Genomic DNA, 14,953 nt, shown 5'->3' on the forward strand with positions numbered 1-14,953 from the left:
TAAAGATCAAAGACTACAGCCTTCTATATGTATTACACCTCAACATAAAGAAACCATAAATCCTCACAACTGGACCAATAAGGAACATCATGATAAACGAAGAAGATACTGAAGTTGTTATGGATTTCATTTTACTTGGATCCACAGTCAACGCCTATAGAAGCAGCAAGAAACCAAACGACATACTGCACTGGGCAAATCTGCTAAAAAAGAACTCTTTAAAGTGTTAAAAAGTAAGGATGTCACCTGAGGAACAAGGTGCACCTGGATCAAGCCATGGTATTTTTCAATCACCTCATATGCATGCATAAGCTGGACAATGAGTAAGGAAGACCGAAGAAGAATTGATGCCTTTGAATTACGGTGTTGGCAAAGAACACTGAAAATACCATGGACTGCTAGAAGGATGAAGAAACCTGTCTTGGAAGGAGTACAGCTGGAATGCTCCTTTGAAGCAAGGATGCCAAGACTTTGTCTCATGCACTTTGGACATGTTATCAGGAGGGGCCAGTCAATGGAGAAGGACAACACACTTGGTAAAGTAGAGGGTCAGCAAATAAGAGGAAGACCCTCAGCAAATAAGAGGAAGACCCTCAATGAGATGGAATGACACAGTGGCTGCAAGGATGGCCTCAAACATAACGATTGTGAGGATGGCTCAGGACCAGGCAGTGTTTCGTTGTTGTACATAGGGTCACTACGAGTCGGAACCAACTTGACAGCACCTAACAACAACAATACCATAGTGATTATTCACCACCCCCTACAGTGGAACCATGTTATATGTAAAAAAAAATATGGTACAGCATGATCCCTAAACACAGAGGTACTACTATAATTTATATAAATCAAATATAGATAGCTAAAATTCCCAAGTAAGTTCTCATTGAAATATTAAGCATTCTCTGTAAGGATTTGGTAAAGAAAAACAGCACTGGAGTAATTCTTACTCCAATTTCTTCTAAATAAAAGCACAGTAAATTATCTCTCTCCAGAGTTAAAAGAAAAGTCTTAATCTTATCAATAAAACTGAGTACATGACTATAATCAGAAATGCCTATGTTCTTTCAAGGTTGAAATCTTCGGCACTAATAGTAACTACAGACTTGTTCTGGCTTTCAAAGTGAAGGCAGCTTTAAATATAATTCTCAGTTTGTGACCAAAAGAAAGGAAAACAGTTGAGTTGCTCATTAAGTACCCACAGAGAATCTGTGTTTAATTACTCAGAATTAGGAAATTCTGATTTCCATGTTGCTCAGTTTCACTACAGTAACTGCCTGAACAACTGCTCTTTGCTTATCCAATGACTTGAAACTGAAGCACCTGAGGAGGAGGAGGCAGAAAAAAGAAGGAACGAAAAATAACATTGCAATTACTCATTTCACAAGAAAAGATTTTAAAAGCGTATTTTGATACTTTTAAATAAATCACTAAATTTTTTTTCACAGAGGTCTTTCCTATCCTTTATTCATTCATATTTAGAAGTAGACTGCTGTCAGGGCAGAAAGGATGTAATGTATCTTGCATAGTCTTAGATAACCCAATAGAGACGTAAAGAATTCTTCCTCCAGCCCTGACAGTTATAAATTGGTGCGAAGCTTTAGAATCCCAAATTGAAAAGGCTGTACCCTTGCCCATCGACTTAAAATAAGACAAGGAACAAGCTTAAAGAATGCATTTGAAATACAGCAACGCTTGCATTTCAAAGCTACATAATACCTTATAACATTAAAGTTTCACTCTAAAACTAGATCCTATGCTTTAGCTCCAATTTCTCATCTTCATGTCTCCCCTCATTAGATTCAATATACTGCAGTAATGCCATGACAAAATATATCTTTAAATAAAATGGTTTATCAGAAGTTTTTGACCATGGGTAAAATAACAGAATAAGGCAGGGTTTTTGGAACTTTTCTAGAGAGAAGAAATTTTCTAACAGATATTAATTATTGCAAAGTTCAGTGAAACCCGTTTACATTAAAAATGCCTTTTAACCGACAAATACATGTATCAGATCTGGAATTCTCATTGTGATCCTGAGTATTTTAAGTCGTCCTTAATTGGAGTCATGACCATGTTGCCAGAATATACACAATTTAAGATTTTTGCAATCAAATCTCCTTAATGTTTCTGTCACAAATACATCTAAAATTTATTCTGGAGCATGAAATATGGATTTTATATGCAACCAACTTGCTCTTTTAGGAGGAAGTATCTAATATACTTCCTCCTAATATACTGCAGATAAACTTGTTAAAATTTCAGCAATAATATAATGAAAAAGAGATATGGGAATAACAGTTTTAGTTGTACTGGCTCAAATTTAACAAGTGTATAATCAAAACATTGAGGTTATATCTGAAAAAGCCTATCAACACACTCAAATGTTTACTGGGATATTAAAAGAAAATCTTGAACATTAGGTAAATGAGAGAATAAATATACTAATAACAGAGCCTGAACATTTTTATGTACTACAATTAAATTTCATGAAGATAAATCATTCAGGCAATGTCTATCATTGGTAAAACCATGTAGTTAATGATGTAGCTTACTCTCTAGGAGGGCAATAACCTAAGGAAGTTGACTGACTTGTTAATAATTTAGTGTAACAATCTATTAATATGCTCTAAAACGCAAACAGCACTGTCTTTAACTGCTTTAGAAACACTGTTACTGACATGTAGTAACTAGAAAATTTCTTCTTCCTCTGAAATTTCAGTATGTTTTTTCTGAACCACTCATTTAGTATTTGTCATTTGCTGATATTTTGCTAGTTATGTCCTGTGGAAGGTCCCTAGGTGGCGCAAATGGTTTGTACTTGACTGCTAACCTAAAAGTTGGTGGTTCAAACGCACCCACTGATACTGAGGAAGAAAAGGACTGGTGATCTGCTTCTTTTAAGATTACAGTCAAGAAAATACTATGTAGCAGTTCTACTATGTAACACATGTGGTCACCATGAGTCAAATCCACTCAATGGCAACTAACAATGTGTTCTATGGAAGAACATTCATCCCACATTGAGCCTCCTTTGGGACAAAGCTTTTTTTTATTATTTTCACAGCACATTCTTTCATTGCTTTCCACACTCTTTGCCATCAAGTCAATTCCAACAAATAGCAACCGAATAGGACAGAAGAGAATTGCCCAATAGGGTTGCCAAGGCTGTAATCTTTATAGAAGCAGATTGCTACATCTTTCTCCTGTGGAGCAGATGGTGAGTTTCGAACCACCAAACCATTTGGTTAGCAGTCAAGCACTTAATCACTGTGCCACCACCAGGGCTCCTTGCTTTCCACACCAAAACCAAACCAAACCTGTCGCCATCAAGTCAATTCATAAAGGACAATGCAGAACTGCCTCCTAAGGTTTCCAAAGAGGGGTTGGTGGATTCGAATTGCCAACCCTTTGGTTAGCAGCCAAGCTCTTAACCACTGTGCCACCAGGGCTCCTGCTTTCTACACAGTAGGGCTTGGCTAAATGAATACTGACTGCTGACTGGCTTAAATGATCTTATTAATGGAGGCATTAACCAATGACTTCTTTGATACATGACTTCCCTTTGGTACAGCAAGAAGAAACTATTAATTTACTGAATGGAAATATTCTCAGTAAACATATGTACTGCATTTAATGGCTGATCTTCCTTTATACTGCTCTAAAGTACGTAGGTAGTGAGACTGAACAACATACCAAACACTAAATATGAGTTCTCCGTATTTCTTTCCTAATTGAAGGACTGAGACAACAAATGCATGCAAACAGCTAAGAACCCAATGTGCAGGTACGAAAGTGATGGATGTATTTCTGTTTGTCTGAAGAACTCATTTATACTTCATAATAGTGGTTGGATGACAAGATTTAACCTTATGTCATTTTGAATTTCATGTTCCCACTGGCACCCATTTCATCAGACCTAAAATCATTTTAGCTGCCCCTACCTGAGGAAGGGCAATAAGCCACAACTTCTTACGCCAGAAATCAATATTTTATGTGTTCTGGAAATCTGGAAATCCTGTCTGCAAATGGAACGAAACAATAGTTCCTCAAATGTGCAAACTGATCCGTATCAAGTGAAGCAACACACTGAGACCACACTGGTTCAGGCCTTCATTAACTACTCAGCTAAGGAACATCTTTATGCTCCTCTGCCCTTCTAATTCACTGTCCCAAATCTGCCACAATTCCATCTGAAACGCTACCAATTTAAAATCTTCTAAGCACGTAATTCTCATCCTATCACTCCTCTGCCAAAAAACTTTAAAAGCTCTTCCCTGCCTCCCAAATGAACATAACTAAGTGTAGAATTTAATTGGTCCATAATTGGTTCCAACCTACATTTCTAGTCTTACCTCCCCTGACTACTTCTCTGTATGCTCTTCTTTCCACCCAAAGTAGACTTCTATCACTCTGTGATTTTCCCACCTCCATGTTCTTCCTTCCTCTCATGTCTCCAAAAACACACCTACCAATCTTTTAATGTCTACAGCCAGTGACGCTCTTGTATAAAGTTTTCTTTATTCCTTCTTCCACACCACAATTCAATTAGAAAAATCTTTTTTCTTCTTTCAGACTCCACGTTATATTTTCTGGATGCTTCTTAGATGCCTCATCTCTCTCTCTCTCTTTTTTTAATTGTACTTTAGATGAAGGTTTACAGAACAAATAGTTTCTCATTGAAGTCAGTACACATATTGTTTTATGACACTGGTTAACAACCTCACGACATGTCAACACTCTCCCTTCTTGACCTTGGAGGACCTTTTTTTTTTTTGGTGAAAATATACATAGCCGAAGTTACACCATTTCAAAAGTTTCTACATGTACAATTCAGTGACATAGATTACATTCTTCCAGTGGTGCTGCTATTCTCACTAGATGCCTCATCTCTTAATCACATACACATCTCATTTGCACTATTTAATGGACTGTGCTTTATCCATCCTTCTACTCCTCACAGTGTCTTGCACATCCTGAGTGTGTGTGTGTGTGTGTGTGTGTGTGTACTGTATTAGGTTGAAGGGATAAAAATATATCAGGGGAAGTTTAAATTTGTGGTAAAAGTATTATTCTGAGTTATCATAGAATGCATTATAAATTTTAGTCTACCTAGATAGGTATTTTTCTACATTCTTCAAGGTAGCATGTATTCCTAAGCTTGAAGTTTGTCATGTTTTTTTCAGGATTCAGATATTGCCTAAGAACTTAAAGTTAAAAAGTTTGGGACACTTGAGATACAGAAAAAATGAATATCTTCACGACAATATGAACACAATTAAGAAAACTTTTTTTTTTTTTAAATGAAACGCTTTACCTCACTGCACACATGCACACCCAGGAACACTACCCTAAATATCCCAATCATTTGGCCTCCAACAATGTCAGATTAGAAAAGAAACGAGAGTACACAGAGTACTTATTTTCTGAAGGACAGCCCTGAGTTACACAGATAAGCTTATGGTCATCCACATAAACATGTGTCTCTCCACCAAAATTCTGAAAAGCCACAAACTTAAAAAGGGGAAACATAAGATATATTTATCTAGCCATATCTTCAAAAGATTATTGTATACAGACAGGGTCATCTTTAGAACAATGTCATTCTAAGTAACATGACAAGTCTTACTAATACCACCTGCAGTATTTCATATGCACATTTAATTTTTACTTAAACTTCTAGCGCTTAAGTCTTACCTTTAAAATGAGAATGTAATATTAAATTTGAAGCATTACCTCTAGTGAAATCAATTCAACCTAAACCATAGTTGTTACTTTTTGACAAGAATGTGTGTTTGCTTAAGTTTGGAGAGACTAATGGGTTATGGGAAGCTGAGAGATAACTGTCCAAATATCTAAGTCTCCACACACTTTGTTCCTATGATAAAATAAAATACAGCACACTAAGTATGAAGGCTGTGAGCGCACTGCAACTTTCATCATTTTCACTGAAATTATGTCTTTTTTTTTAATCAAAATCATCTCCCCTTTCATTTAATCCCCTCTCCTTTCCTTACTGTAAGTATGAGGTTTACCAGTAGACAACCACTACTCTTCTAAAGAGAAAAAAAAAAAAAAAATCCTACTTTACACAAGAAAATTATGTTCTGCAATAGGCTCTAGGCTGGTGCTCTCAAAATACAGAAAAAGCTGTCTACATGTCTATACTTCTTGTGCACCATGAACATTCTCTTCCCCTAGCCCCCTCTTCTCCTTCCTACCTTCTCCTCCTCACCCTCAGCACACATACATTCTTTCATTTCTGTCATCGGCTTAATTATTATAATAATAGCAACATTATTGAGTGCTTACAATATATATATTAGGAACTACGCTAAATAAAAGGAAAGGGGGAAGTAAAGGCGATTTTGGTTCAGAAAAAAAAAAGCTACTATTTTTAATGAAAATGGCAACTGTTACAACTTATTCTTACACTCCATGTCTAGCACATTATCTCTGGTTTTATTCCTTAACAGAGAGGTATGGGAATTAGACACTTGGAGAGTAACTCCAATACCCTAGGTACTATTATTATTCCAGTTCATAAAGTAAGGAAATTAAGGGCAGCAGGAGTGGAAATGAGGTAAACTGCTCACATCTACAATGCCAATAAATTCACGAGCAAGAAGAGAACACCAGGTCTGATTCCAGGGCCGAACTGATGCATGTTGATAGGTTTTTTAGGTCTGTTAAAATGCAGGTATCACATAGCCTTATCACTTCTACTTCTGCCTGAAGGAGCTGTCACTTCTCCTTCTACGAATACATTTTGTGAAGCCTGAAAGGGGAAGGAACACCAGGATTCTGGTTATGAACACCAGGCGAGACCTATGTGTAGAAAGTACTTAAAAATGTCTAATCAAATCTATTTGGACTGAGGAACCACACCAAAAAAGGGGAAAACCTAAGGTGTGATAAAAATTCCAACCCAGAATTATAAGAAAATGAGAACTACAGGACCCTAGAGGGACTCAGCCTTATGCCCACTGTTAGGTAAAGCCAGCCTGAGGTCTCCCACACAGAAAGAAGAAAAGGAATTTGGTTTTTTATCCTTTATGTGAATTGTAACACACCCTGTGGTCAAACGCAGTGGAAGCATTTTTCCATTCATAAAATTAATAAAAGAGACATGTTCTGTTTCATAGTTTTATAGCATTTGTTAACTATATATAAGTGCTTCATTGTAATTAACTTTAGAAGTCAAACAACTAGGTTAAATTATAAGTCTTAGAAGTCCAATTTTGGTGGAAATACCAATGTTAGCTGTAAAATGAGATTGACCTTGAGAATATAAGCACTGTAATAATAATACACACACCACATATGAGACTGGGTCTTAAAAATCTTAATGAAGGTTATTTAGATAGACCTAAACAAGACTGGAAGGAGCCCTGGCAGTGCAATGGTTAAGCACTCGGCTGCTAACTGAAAAGTCAGTGGTTCAAACCTACCAGCTGCTCCGAGGAAGAAAGATGCAGCAGTCTGCTTCTGTAAAGATTACAGCTTTGGAAACCCTATGGGGCAGTACTACTGTGTCCTACAGGGTCGCTATTGAGCTGGAATCTACTCAAGGGCAATGGGTTTGGCTTTGGTATAAAGAAGATTGAAGGAGCCCTGGTGGTGCAGTGGTTAAGCACTCAGCTGCTAACCAAAGGAATAGTTGGCAGTTCGAACCCACCAGCCACTCCAGGGGAGAAAGAGGTGGTAGTATGCTTACGTAAACGTTGCTGTTAGGTGCCAAAGAGTTGGTTCTGACTCACAGTGACCCTACATACAACAGAACAAAACAATGCTCGGTTCTGTACCATCCTCACAATCGTTGTTATGCTCGAGCCCATTGTTGCAGCCACTGTGTCAAACCATCTCATCGAAGGTCTTCCTCTTTGTCCCTGATCCTGACTTTACCAAGCATGACATCCTTCTCCAGGGACTGGCCCTTCCTGATAACATGTCCAAAGTACATGAGACAGTCTTACCATCCTTGCTTCTAAGGAGCATTCTGGCTGTAATTTTCCAAGATGGATTTGTTAGTTCACCTAGCAGTCCAGGGTATATTCAATATTCTTCGCCAAAACCATAATTTGAAGACGTTAACACTTCTTCGGTCTTCCTTATACACTGCCCAGCTTTCGCATGCATATGAGGTGATTAAAAATATCGTGGCTTGGGTCAGGCTTACCTTAGTCCCCAAAGTGACGTGATTGCTTTTTAACTCTTTACAGAGGTCTTTTGCAGCAGATTTGTCCAATGAAATACTTTGTTTGCTTTGCTGACTGCTGCTTCCATGGGTGTTGACTGTGGATCTAAGTAAAATGAAATCCTCAACAATTTCAAACTTTTCAAGATGTTGCTTACTAATCCAGTTGTGACTTTTCTTTTTGTTGAGGTGGAATCCATACTGAAGGCTACGGTCTTTGATCTTCATCAGTAAGTGCTTCAAGCCCTCTTCACTATCAGCAAGCAATGCTGTACCATCTGCATGTCGCAGGTTGTTAATGAGTCTTCCTCCAATCCTGATGTCATGTTCTTCATACAGAGCAGCTTCTCGATTATTTGTTCAGCATACAGACTGAGTAAGTATGGTGAAACGATACAAACCTGACGCACACCTTTCCTGACTTTAAACCACACACAGTATCCTCTTGTTCTGTTTGAACAACTGCCTCTTGGTCTAAGTACAGGTTCCTCATGAGCACGATTAAATGTTCTGGAATTCCCATTCGTCACAATGTTATCCATAATTTGTTATGATACACACAGTCAAATGCCTCTACATAGTCAATAAAACACAGGTAAATATTTTTTGCCTATTCTCTGCTTCAGCTGAGATCCATCTCACATCAGCAATGACATCCCTCATTCCATGTCCTCTTCTGAACTCAGCTTGAACTTCTGGCAGCTCCCTTTCAGTGTACTGCCATAACTGCTTTTGAATGATCTTCAGCGAAATTTTACTTGTCTGTGAAATCAGCAATGATTTTCCACATTCTGCTGGATCACCTTTTTGGAACGGGCACAAATATGGATCTCTTCCAGTTGGTAGGCCAGGAAGCTGTCTTCTGAATTTGTTGACATAGACAAGTGAGCATGTCCTGTGCTGCATCTGTTTGTTGAAACATCTCAATTTGTATTCCATCAATTCCTGGGGCCTTGTTTTTTTTTTCGTTTTTGTTTTTTTTTGTCATTCCCTTCAGTGCAGCTTGGATTTCTTCCTTCAGTACCATCAGTTCTTGATCATATGTCACCTCCTGAAGTGGGTGAACACTGATCAGTTCTTTTTGGTACAGTAACTCTTGTGTATTCTTTCCATCTTCTTTCCTGCATAATTCAGTATTTTCCCCCATAGAATCCTTCAGTGCTTCAACTCGAGGCTTGAATTTTTTCTTCAGTTCTTTTAGCTTGAGTAAGATTACAGGCGTGGAAACCCTACGGGGAAGTTCTACTCTGTCCTATGGGGTCACTATGAGTCGGAATTTATTCAAGGGCAACGAGTTTGGTTTCGGTTTTTAAACAAGATTAAAAGCAAGCTTTCAGGAGGAGATAAACTTTGCAATTCATTCAATATTCTCTTTGATACTAGTTAGCATTAATGATTGGAATAAAAAAGTTCCAGAAAAAATATTAAAAGGAATCTTCATAACTGAAGTCAGTATTAATAAGTCACACTTACAGTTAATATAATAAAAATATCTCACCCATACTCTAAGAAACTGTAACCTCAATTTTTGAAATGGTAACCACCCCCCCCGAAAAATTAGCAGTGTTCTAGGACCGAGAAATTAGGTCTATAGTAATACTGAAATTGCACAACATATTATCTAAAAGAACCCCAAAATAAAAGGTCTTCAATGAATTGGCTGTGATAATTATTATAATTTTAAGTATTTCTGAAGTCTAGTCAGGAAGTAAATTATAACATGCTACTAAAATATAGCCAGTCGATTAATGTCAGAGCTCATTCCTACTCTCTTCTCAACACAAATGTGATCACGTATGAATGAAAAGTAACAGAGGCTAAAGGAAAAGGGAAAAGAAATCACTAAAAATTAAATAACAGTAGATCCCTCTATTCAGGATTCTAGATCATAGAAAAATTCTTTTGAGAATAATAACTCTCCATTTTCAGAGAAGATTATAAAATGCTTTTGTAAGTGCTTTCTCTTGGGTGGTAAAAACACAGAAGTGCTTGACTACTACCCAAAAGGCTGGCGATTCAAATGCACTCAGAGGTGTTTCAAATGACAGGCCTGGTGATCTGCTTTCAAAAGCCCACAGACTTGAAAACCTTACGGAGTACAATTTTATTCTACACACGAGTTCACCGTGAGTCGGAATCAACTCGAAGGCAACAGGTTTGGTTGTTAGTTTCCCTTCTATTTACATCCTACTCAGATTGGCAAAGAGTCATGGCAACCCACCACCTCCTTTGTTTTTTTTAATGATACACTGGAGTCTTGACTCTTCCTATCCTGGCTACTCTAGATTATCACTGAGGGTAAATACTGTTGCCCAAAGTTTTCATTATAACTTTACCTTCACACACACCACATAGAACCGAACAAACACAGGAGTTGAGTATATGTCATACATCACACTTCTTGCTTGTTTCTTGAACACAGTATAGGGTGAGCTCACCAACTGCAGGCCACTATTTTGAAGGAATAGATTACTCCCCTAAAATACAATTTAAGATAAACAGAGAGGAACAGACTTCTAATATTACAATCTTCAAAACAGACAAAGATTCCTTTGGCAGAAGGAATATGAGAATGATCTGATCTCACAGCAAAAATACCATGAAAGCAAATACAGAAAAATACATTACCACTCCGCCAAGGGCCTACTAATAGTTCTGGACTGAATTATTTCTGTTGCTGGCTCTTTGATTTCTAGAATGCATAAATTCTCTCTCAGATATATAAATGATGGTGGTGATATCCTCCAAGACAGAACTCAAGATGTGTGGGAGTTTTTTTTCAGTTTTATGGGAAAATAATTTGCTTTGTAAGAGTGAACTGGGTTTGGCAGTTTTAAGTACATGAGTTCATTTAATCTGGCTGCATAGGGTGTACTGTCCTAGAAAACAACTAATTCCAACAACTGATTTATTATCTGCTATGATTAGGAAACTTTTTTTTCCAAATAGTTAAAAAAAAATACAGTGCTGATTCTCCCACCAACAAGTTATTAATGGGTAGCAATTTTTCGCAGATGAAATAAGGAAAGGTGAAATAAATCTCTTGAAAATTGTCTCGTGGCACATTAAAATTAAATCATTACTTAGAATCTTCTTCCTGACTTCTTTTAAGTTCAAGTTTTAATGAGCTTCTGATTATTTATAACTTGGAGATAATTAAAGACCTGCAGGGAAGTGCTACACTAAGCAAAAAACACTGCCCAGACTTTTATGCTACCTAATATCAGAAGAGTTTATAAGCAGATTCTTTCACTTCTGCTTTACATATTTCTTACCTTGGTTCCTTCTAAAGGCAAATCATGGCATCTATGTTTCCGTAGAATCACTGGGTCAGGGCCCATTCTACTATGTCTGCCATTTACATTTGAACTCGCTGTGATTCCAGGCTTGGGGGAGCCATCCCCTAGTAGTCGACATCCCACCAACTGATTAGTCCCAAACACATCTCGAGGGCACCAGGCTTCGAGAGGCATGGGCTGGTCTCTGGAAGGCACACTTTCCACATGATGGAAGTGTCGACTCAGTCTATTGTCAGGAGGGATTGGCGGAGGTCTCTCCGGCGGAGGGGGAGGAGGATCTCTTAAGGGAGGAGGTGGTGCTGGGAGTGGTTTATCTTGTTTCCTCACCATGCAAGGAGATGACTACAGAGACACAAGAGAAAAATAAAAAATTAAAGTTGTGCCACGCACTTCAATGACTTCTGAACTGGCATTTTATTGCTTTTGTTTTCTAAGCCATACTGGAGACTTACTAGGTTTCTATGCCATATTTTAATAGGTATTTTTTTTATAGCTATTTAATGATTTTTTTTAAAAAAGGAATGAAAAATTTAAAAATGTGCATATATATTTCATTAGGATTTTCTTGTAGAAATAAGTACGTAAAATCAAATGTTATGTTTATAAAAATGATACAGAAAAAAGTAACAGAATATCAAAATTATATAATGGGTCTGAATGAATGACACTAAATAATGTCATGATAATAGTTAACTTTTTGCACATGTCTATGACTTAGGAAATACAGAGAAACTCATCATCCAGAAACTTGTAAAGTTGTTGTCATCACAATTTTTAAGAGAGCAAATTGATTTTTAGTATTTCTGGAAGAATGAAAATTGTGTTTTTTTGTTTTTCTGGGTTTTTTTCCACTGTAATAGAGAAACTCACATGAAGCAAATATGTTTGTTTTTTGTTTTATCGGTTATTACTAGTATAGTTAAAAAAAATCACAAATAATAAGACAACATTGTTTAGAGAGCATGCTTGAATTTTATGGCTCCTAAAATTTAAAAAAAAAAAAATCAGTCTGATTCTTACATGGAAATATGAATGTATAGGCCCCTGAATTGAATCTATGTACCTTTCATAGCTTTTGATTTTTATTTATACAGTTCATCTGATAAATGACTTGTGTTTTTAATGTTAGGAAATATGAGAGAAAAAAGGAATCTGATGTGTGTGTATATATACTCAATACCAAGTTAACTACAATGCATGAAAATCAAATACTGCTAAGAATATTGTGCTTACTACTAATTGTAGACTGTAAAGCATGTTACCAAATGGAAGATTAATTTAAAAAATCTTGTATTTAATAAAGCAAAATACAAACTTATTATTAAATTTGGGAAAAACTCTGTATAGAACTAAACTAGTAAACCATGGGTTTAAATTTATAGAGTTAAAATTATGTATTTAATGTTAAACAGTAATGTAATTACTTTACAAATATTGTTAATTCTTTGTAATTAATTCCTCCAGGTATAAAAAGCACATATAATTCTCTTTGCTAAGTCACCTTGAAACATGGATGGTAATTTATCGCACCTTAAGAATTTATGCAAATATACTCCCACCACATCTTGTCATGACACTATGAAAATGAGTGTAAAATATCATTTGATAACAGCTTGCAATTTAGTATAATGCATATAATGACCTTTTAAATCTATTTTACAGAATAACTACACTTACTCTGTTATTTATTTTAGCAAATCAGGGGACTATTACAGACATGTGAGCTCTCTGAATAATTATGTAACTTTATGGTAATAAAGTAAGATATTTGACAGTGGGCTCACTATCTATAAAACTAGACACCCATTACAGTTGTTTATAAATAATGAAGAGCACAAGAAATATGAGTAATGGAACTTAAAAGAACCTGAGCAAGCAATAATAATTGTCACACAGAATTATTTTCTGTGTTTCTAATAAAATTGATTTACCTTTGGTGAACCAGTTGGGCTGCTGCAGGGAGACCGAACTATCCCTTTCTGAATGAGATCCAGGCGAGGAGGCACTGGTGGCAGGATTAGATGTGGGATCTGAAGAGGATCTGGGTGGGGCTTTCTTCTCTGTGCAAGGGGAGAAGATCCTGGGGATGTGACTGGTGAGTTTTGCCTGTCAGTGCACTGGAACAGAGAAAAAGCAGGACACTGCTGTTTATTTCATGTGTTCAGCGTACTCCTTTCAGCTCTTAAGGAAGACATCTAGACTCACAGAGGTGTCTGCCATTGAACATCTGTTAAAATAAGCTCCCTTGGTTTACTCTGATTGATAGATGGAAAGAACTTGCATTGTCCCTCAAGGGCGGTATTACATAAAGAATAAACTGATCAGGTTCTCCTACATACTGCAGAAAGGGCCTAGGATAAAACAATAGCAAAAAGTGTAGTTTAAAAGATAATCAAACCCATTCTCCAAGAAACCTGTCTGTATTTTTTAAGAAAACCAGAAAGCTATCCTCAAGGCTTTTTGGTTTGGTCTTTATGCACTCACTGTTCTTTAATCTGACTAAGATAAAAAGATTTGTGTATATATCCACACTTAGGTACACTGTATAAAGTTTTTTTTTTTTTTTTTTAAATTAACCAAAGTCCATACTTGGTTTAGATTTCCTTAGTTTTTACCTAATGTCCTTTTTTTCTGTTCAAGTATTCCATCCATCCTGGATACCACATTACACTTAGTTGTCATGTTTCTTTTCTTGTTTTCGATGACCCTGACAGTTTTGAGGAGTACGGGTCAAATGTTTTGTAGGATGTTCCTCTGTTGGAATTAGTCTGATGTTTTCCTCATGGTTATCAACAATTAACCAGTTGCCATTAGGCCGATTCCCACTCACAGTGACTCCATGTATGTCAGAGTAGAACTGTGCACCATAGGGTTTTCAATAGCTGCTTTTGGAAGTAGATCATCAGACCTTTCTTGGGAGATGCCTCTGGGTGACTCTGAACCTCCAACCTTTCAGTTAGCAGCCGAGAGCGTTAACCATTTTATACTACCCAAGGACCCAGACTGGGGTTATGTGTTTTGGGGAGGAAAACCACAGAAGTAACATGCCATTTTGACCATATTATATTAAAGGTACATAATATCAACATGACTTCTCACTGTTGATGTCAACTTTGATCATCTGGCTGAGGCAGTAGGTGTCAGGTTTTTTTTACTGAAAAGTTTTTTTTCCTTTTCCCTGACCACACTGTACTCTCAGTAAGGAAGTCACTATGTGCAGCCCACAGTGAAGTGGTGGGAAGCTATGCTTATAAACGCTTTTAAAAAAGTTTTGAGAACCTTCTAGACCATACCTCTGATAAAACATCAGACCTGAATACTATCATGATATTACTAAACTATCAAGTCTTTGTCTCTCTCAACTGGTGCCAAATAAAAGAGGTCAATAAAATTAAGTATAATTTTAACATGACAATTTTAAGAACCTTTCCTTTTTAGTAATTTCTTGATTCTTCTT

General features: G+C 36.8%; 1 protein-coding gene across 1 annotated transcript in view; it reads right to left on the reverse strand.

Moving 5' to 3' along the window:
- Positions 1-14,953, reverse strand: part of CBLB (Cbl proto-oncogene B) — a 243,189-nt gene that overhangs the window by 42,275 nt on the left and 185,961 nt on the right. The window contains exons 10-11 of the mRNA XM_004378154.2: positions 13,428-13,613; positions 11,473-11,838 (exon numbers count right to left, since the gene is read on the reverse strand). Of these exons, the coding sequence (XP_004378211.1) occupies positions 11,473-11,838; positions 13,428-13,613 (552 nt within the window). The remainder of the gene's footprint in view (positions 1-11,472; positions 11,839-13,427; positions 13,614-14,953) is intronic.

This window comes from Trichechus manatus, unplaced genomic scaffold (assembly GCF_000243295.1).
Source record: "Trichechus manatus latirostris isolate Lorelei unplaced genomic scaffold, TriManLat1.0 scaffold00055, whole genome shotgun sequence".
NCBI classification, from domain to species: Eukaryota; Metazoa; Chordata; class Mammalia; order Sirenia; family Trichechidae; genus Trichechus; species Trichechus manatus.